General features: G+C 43.5%; 1 protein-coding gene across 1 annotated transcript in view; it reads left to right on the plus strand.

Annotated features, from left to right (window-relative positions):
- Nucleotides 1-7,730, plus strand: part of utp20 (UTP20 small subunit processome component) — a 118,058-nt gene that overhangs the window by 78,248 nt on the left and 32,080 nt on the right. Inside the window, 6 exon segments of the mRNA XM_084331035.1 lie at nucleotides 1,410-1,549; nucleotides 1,964-2,052; nucleotides 2,184-2,485; nucleotides 3,996-4,135; nucleotides 5,582-5,738; nucleotides 6,102-6,200. Of these exon segments, the coding sequence (XP_084187161.1) occupies nucleotides 1,410-1,549; nucleotides 1,964-2,052; nucleotides 2,184-2,485; nucleotides 3,996-4,135; nucleotides 5,582-5,738; nucleotides 6,102-6,200 (927 nt within the window).

Below are 7,730 nucleotides of genomic sequence, written 5' to 3' on the forward strand. Positions count from 1 at the left end.
CATCCCAATTTCGTGTTTCCAATTCTCCCCTCCCCTGTCTTGAACGTTGCTCACGTATGCCCCCCACTGGTCGGTTGTGGGGAGGATAGAAGCCTTGCATCACGTGTCCCCTCCGGTACATGAGGAGGCAGCCTGTCACATCTTTTTACCTGCCAGCGCGGACTCTCATTGGCGAGGTGTAATGTGTGGGAGGCTCACACTACCCCCGCTATTTCCTGTCTCTGCTGTGCAGGCGTCCCCCAACGACCTGTAGGAGTCGCTGTCCACAACGCGTGTACCTTAATGACAAGCAAGCAGTGCAAGAATGCAGAAGCATTCGTCACCGCACGCCACTACGGTAAAGTGCCTTTCTTTTCAGGCCCGCTTTGGGAGCTGTCGCGCGGAAATAGGCTGTCTATTGCCATTCTCTTTGACAAACTCTAACCTTAACCAGCTCCTTAACAGCGCCTAAACTTAACCGTTCTAACCTTAACCAACTCCGAAACAATGCCTAACCTTAACCTTAACCTTAACCATGCCTAACCTTAACCATAGAAAGAATATTGCCATTCTCTTTGACAAACTCTAACCTTAACCAGCTCCTTAACAGCGCCTAAACTTAACCGTTCTAACCTTAACCAACTCCGAAACAATGCCTAACCTTAACCTTAACCTTAACCATGCCTAACCTTAACCGGCGAAAGAATACACGTTAAAAAAAAATCACGTTAAAAAAAAAATATTTGATGGGATTCGAACTCGCCAGCAAACGAGCCGTAGGATCCACAGCCATGCAGTCTTGCCGATTGAGCTATTTCTGGATACTGAATAAGGGGCGGTGACTTATATATATTGAGCTCCGCTCGTGTCGAACCAAGGCGGGATCTCATGCGCATGCGCGGGCACCTCGCGCGAGCACGCCGGCGCACGCACGCACCTGAGCGAGCACGCCGCCGCCGGTGCACGCACCTGGGCGCTGGGCGAAGGAAAATGAAAGGCGCATTACCGCACGCCACTACGGTAGAATGCTTCCGCATTCTTGCACTGCTTGCTTGTCATTAAGGAATAGGCGTCCACAACGTCCAGATTACCACACATCGACTTCCACCCGCTGATTCTGCCAATTGAGCCAGTATGACGGCCGGCCCAAGCCGGAGGCAATGCTGACACCCGGATTCGAGACCGGAGTCTCTTGCATTGGTGACGAGCGCAATCTCCGCTGCGCCACCCAGCCACGCCCATTTTGGTTATTTGAATGTTCTCTGGTGTAACCTTTTCCGCCGTCGACTAAAAACACACTTCTTCAATCAATATCTGAAATGAAAAGAATAAATAAAAAAAAGAAAAGTGTAAAAATACTGTCTTTTACTATCATGCACTTTGCTACTAAGGAATGTAAATGTAACCTCCCTCTCCCTCTCCCTGAGCAGCATGAGGGCATGTCGGCAGCAGCGGTGGAGGTGGTGGGAGCCGTGTGTGGCAGAGTGACCTGGTCCAAGTACGTCTCCTACCTCCGGCAGTTCATCCACGTCCTGCAGACCTCGCAGGCAGAACAGAAGCTGGCCGTCAGGTAGGTCAAAGGTCAAGACGCGGCGGTGGTGTCTGTTCTGAGACACGTTAGGTCACGTCTTCTTGACTTGGAGTGGTGTCCCATATACACCACCAGTCAGCCACTCTGCTATATGAAGGACACACGTTTCAGTAAATGTGTTACGACCATGCTTCTTGTGTTGCTGACTATGTGTATTCTAACTCTGTTGTCTCTCTCTCTCTCTCTCTCACTCTCTTTTATACCCCTCCTCTTCCTCTGTCTCTCCCCCTTCTCTCTTCCACCCCTTGTCTCTGTCTTTCCCTCCCCCTATCTCCGTCTCTCTCTCTCTCCCCCTCTCCTTATACCCCTTGTCTCTGTTTTCTGTCCCTCTCTGTCTCCTCTCTTTCCCTCCCCCCTCTCTCTGTCTCTCCCCCCCCCCCCCCCCCCCTCTAGTGTATTGGTGGCAGTCTTGGATGCTTACCATTTCGACCACCAGACATTGGGCAGAGAGTTGGAGGCGGCCAAGTCCAGGCAGGAAGCTGGTGAGTGGGTCCAGCTCGTCTTCTCAAAATACCCCCCCCGGAACAGTCAGGAACTTAAAGGAACTTCAAATATATAATATTGATTAATGATACTTGAAAAAACAACAACGTCTCTCTCTGCGTCTGTGCAGGCGAGGGTGTCCCAGCTGAGGAGGAGGAGGAAGAGGAGGACCCCGCTGCGTCCGGCCAATTAGAAGAGAGCGACGGCGAGGACAACATGGAAACCGACGCCACCGGCGCAAAGGATGCCGTTCCCATGGAAACGGACGCTGCCGCCGAAGCCAAGGGGAAGGCGGTATCGGCGCCTGTGGTGGTGGTGGTGCCCAGCGGGTTACCTCAGAGCAAAGAGGAGCTGGAGACACTGATCTGCTCCATTCACAAGACCATCAACGAGGTCATCCTGCCCAGGCTGCAGAAATGTCTCACTGCTAAGGTGAGCACACGACAACAACACCTGGTTCACATAGGGTTTACAAATACTACTTTACTACTGACTCTAGGGGTAAGTTGTCAGTTTGCCTTTTATGTCTCTGTTTGTGTTTGTGTATTGTATGTTTGTTTTTGTTTTGCTGCCATTTTGGCCAGGTCTTGCTCGAAAAAGAGATCATTGATTTCAAGTGACTACCTGGTAAAATAAAGGTTAAATAAATAAAATAAGGGGCGCCCCAGTGGCGCACCGCATACTGCGATGCAGACCTACGCGGTCGACCCGGGTTCGCCTCCCGCTCCCGGACGGATTTATCGCATGTCCTCCCCGACATCTTCTCCCGCTCTCAAATGCAAAAAAATAAATCGTTAAAAAAATTTAATAAAAGTTGTCAGTCACAGTATTGTCTGTCAGTAATATGCTTTTCTGGGATTGTTGAAGAAACAATAACATACTGTTCAAAAACAAGAAAGGCAATCTTCTGGTCACATACTCTTAACACTTTGAATGCCCAAAACGACATAACACGTGTTATCAGCCCGCCCCCTGAATGCCCACCACGACAATTAGCGTGATTTTTTTTTTATTAGCGATCTGAATTCATATTTCATCAACCAAGTCTACCGTTGGGAAACCAGCCCCATCAGGAGCTCAGATGTGAAAAAAGCGCCCCCTATCGTCTCCCAGATGGTAATGCACCCTTTTGGAATGGACTCAATGAAAATGGATGAGAAAAGAAAAATCCGGAATCCACATTTTACTTCTCACGCATATAACCGGAGATGATCCCAGTCATTATGGACCATCAGAACAGCGTGTAATATGTGTTTACAGTATGTAGCATTGGATCAATAAAATCGATCGATTTTTGGAATGGCGATCAGGAATTGGAATAATCTTTTTGGATAACATCTGATCTCAGGTAAGGAATCTATTTTACCAGTCTTAGGATAATCAGACCGGTTTTCACGGAGATATAAGCTTTCCCCCTATGTGTGATGTGGCTGTTTGGCTGTGCGAGTGATCAGGAAATATATCAGATCAGATATCAGATCGCCTATATAGCGTGCATACGTACACATTATACTATCGATAATCTAGCGTTTATTTAAAAACGATTCATAAATAGGCCGAAAAATTAGAACGTTTTTGTGTATTCTAGAATATTCCGTTTATTATGGAATATTTTTATTTTCCTTGAAAACGAGGGCTTTTCAAGATGCTATAAAACGGAAATGAACTGATAAAAAAACAATCCGCTTCAACAATGTTGACTGGAAAATGAGTCATTGATAAGCAACGGGCAGATTAGACACATAGCCATAATTTAAAACATAGATTAGGCGATATTAACGCTAACATTGAAGTGGATGGTGGGCATTCAAGCACTAAATCGTGCGCCCCCTGCTGGCACTGAAAGAGTTAACGTGTATCTTTTACATGTGTGATTCTGGATCTGTGTTTGTGTGTGTGCGTGTGTTTGTATATATGTGTGTTTGTGTTGGTCTGTGTGTAGATAAAGAGTGATGAGGAGCACAAGGTGGTGAAGTCCAAGGAGGCGAAGGAGGAGGAGGTGGCGAGGATTCCTCTAGCCTTCGCCATGGTCAAACTGATGCAGACGCTGCCTCCACTCATCATGGAGACCAACCTGCCGGGGTACGCAGCTCTATGTGTCGTAGGGCTGTCCCCGAAGCCTGTTTTCAGGCTTCGAACTTCATCAGGGTTTTTCGAACGGACGTTCAAACCTTCGCTTTTTATTTAAAAAAAATATATTTCAACAACAAACAATTTAATTTTTCTTTTTTATAAATATCCTCAAACTAAATCCTCAATTTGAATAAAGTGATTAATCTGATTAAATCAGTAATTTTTTTTATTAAATCAACTTTCTTTAATGAATATAACTCATCAGTTTTAATACTATAATATTAGTGTAGCCTAATCTTTATCTGCAACTGTGAAGAAAAACCCCATTGGTTTAAACAGAATTAATAGACGCATAAAAAAATATATAAAACAAAATGTTAATTTATTTTTAAATAAAAAATAAAACATTCGAATGTTTGTTGATTTAGAATTCAAATGCCAACGTAACGAACAAACGTTTGGGCTCAGCCCTGTGTCGGTGGATGTCCGCTGATCTCCGTTCCTAGTGTAGAATCTTCATATAGCACTTTTAGAACTGTATAGTCATCTTTATTTTAGTCTATGCTAAATTTATGCTATTTTTATCCTATTTTATCTGCACTGCACACTTTTAAAACCGTATATAGTATTCTTTATTTTAGTCATTGATTGATTGATTTTATTCATGGATCCAAAGACTCAACAAATCCAAGGGATGACATGCAAAAGTGACAACTCATATTTTATTCTATGCTAAATTTCTTGTATTTTTTTTTTATCCTATTTTATTATTAAGAATCTATCTTATTATTAAGATAGAAGCTGCTGTGGTCGAGGAACACAATAAATAGAATTTCACTGTTCCTGCTGTAAAATACTGAAATAAGTGACAATAAAGGAATCTGAATTGATGAAGATGCAAGAGACAGAGGCAGAAAAAAAGGTTTGCATAAGGAATGCATACAATAATAATAACAATAATAATAATACATAGGACATTTTGGTAATGATGTACTTGTATGAAGTGAGATCTTGAAGTTGGGTCAGTCCTCATTTGATAAATGGTCAGTGTTAGAGAATATGGATTTAGGGTTAGAATTAGGGATGCTCGATATTGGCTTTTTTACCGATATACCGATATTGTCCAACTCTTAATTTCCGATACCAATATCAACCGATACCGATATATGCAGGGTTTCCCCCCCCCAAAAAACGGAATAATTTCAGGTAATTAACCCTTTCACTGCCACACTACCAAACGGTTAACCCTTTACTATCACACTACCGACGGGTACCCGGGTAACAGTTTGAGAGACCTGCCTTTTTTTTATGTGACATTGTATATGTTTTTATTGTGTGCTTTTATATTTTTATCTTATGTTGTGGGACTTGTACAGCACTTTGGTCAACTTTGTTGTTTTTAAATGTGCTCTATAAATAAAGTGGATTGTGTGCGTGTGTATGTGTGTCTGTCAGGATCCTGATCAAGGTGTGTGTGTTGCTGAGGAACCGTTTCCAGGAGATCCGTGACGTCGCGCGAGACACCCTGGTGAAGATCATAGAGACGCTGGGCATCAAGTACCTCCACTACCTGCTGAAGGAGATGCAGGGGCTGCTGGTCAAAGGATACCAGGTAGGAGCACGCACGCGCGCGCGCACACACACACACACACACACACACACACACACACACACACACACACACACAGGCACTCACACACACACAGGAACTCACACACACACACAGGCACACACACACACAGGCACTCACAATCACACACACACACACACATGCACTCACACACACATTGCGATTGCGATATGACAATATTGGATGGAATGATCATCCTTGTGTCATTATTCTCATTTTCTGTACCAAACTAAAACCTGCTGGCAGTGTTGCATGTTTTTGTTCTAATAGAACTATTTTCTATTTTCTATCTTTGTTTGTAAGACATCTTGATATATCTAACATGTATGTCTTCACCCCCCACAGGTCCATGTATTGACCTATACAGTGTACCAGCTCTTGTTGGTCATCAGTCCAAAGCTTCAGAGCGGAGATCTGGACTCCTGCATGGAGATGCTGCTCGCCGTAAGAGCCTCTTGTTTTCCTCTATGATTCCTCTTGGGCTTTCACCCGACAGAGCTCCTCCTCAATTGTTGTCAAAAACTGCTATATTTTTTTTAAATTTTTTTTAAATTTGTATTATTATTGATGATCACAAAATAAAGAAAAATACATAAATTAATATTCATCGCTATTTTACGTTATGGTTGGGTGTGAGTCGGGTCGAGTTCAGGGTTTAGTTTTATAACCAACTGTTTAGGTCAAAACGGTTTTGCAGTTTGGTCAGGGAGTGAAAACCTGCTACTGTGCCCCATCTGATATTCTGGAAGCACGTTCTGTGTGGCCACAGCCTCTAGTGAGTCTAGTGGAAATTCATGTTAGCCACGATAGTTTTACGATGCAACATGATAAATTCCTGGGTCTCCCAGATTGTACAACAGTGGGATAGTTTTTGTTTTGTGTTTGTTGAAACCAGAAAATGGCTATTAGAAACCATAAGAACCAGTGGTCGCTTTATTAATTTCATATTAACACTTTGGCTGCCGGAAAACGCCTAAACACGTCATTCCCGGCCATGCTCAAGTTGCCGAAGACGCTTTACAGCGTCTTTAATATCAATATTTCAAAAATCTGGGATCGGATTCATATTTCCCCTCCGCTGGCCTGAGATCCACCAGGAGGACCCACTGAGCTCTCTGGCGGTTCAGGAGCGCCATCTGGTGGCCGATCGGCGCAATCGCTTAACAGGAAGTGCTATGGAGATTGTGCTGGTCGGCCGTATTACTTCCGGGCACTAGCTATAGGTTCCGGGACTCGATCTCGACACACTACATAGCGATCGATTGCCAATAACTCGATAAACAACATGATTTGGACGTATATACCATTATACAAGCTGGAGATGGACCGGGTAAATCGACATCCCATAATGGTAAAATTTCTACTCTACGATGATCGCCCAACGGCGCGTGGAGACTGGGGTGAGTTTTAGCGTGTAAAGTTACCGTCTTCGATACTAACTGCTATTATCAACATTTGACCCACATTAGATGATTGGTATAACGCTGCCCACGGAATTATAAACGCCCCCTAGCCCATCCGGTCAACATCAGATGACGTGTAGTAACTTCTAGAAGTACGTCTAGTTGGAATTTTTTATATCGCGTTGATTGCCATAAAACTATTGCATCATCAATATAATGTATTTGGGGCTATAGATCACGTTCTGGAGAAAGCTGCAGAAAGAGATGAAAACATACTTATACATTAGACCATACTTTACTATGAATATGTGAATGAAAAAGTTTAACGTTGCTACACAATGAACAATACATATAGGACTTTGAATGGGCCCTAATAATGGCAATGTAGCAATAGAATTTAAAAAGTTATAGCCCTGCAAAGAAGGGGACTTTCTCTATAGACAAATAGAGCCGGCAACCTACGGTTGATAATGAATTTAACCCATGGCAGCCAAAGTGTTAAACGGATGCACCCATTTTACGATCTCCAAGATCCAGTGTTTCTTTTTCATGTTTTAAGTATTAATAATTA

The sequence above is a fragment of the Notolepis coatsorum genome, assembly GCF_963971535.1.
Source record: "Notolepis coatsorum genome assembly, chromosome: 15".
NCBI classification, from domain to species: Eukaryota; Metazoa; Chordata; class Actinopteri; order Aulopiformes; family Paralepididae; genus Notolepis; species Notolepis coatsorum.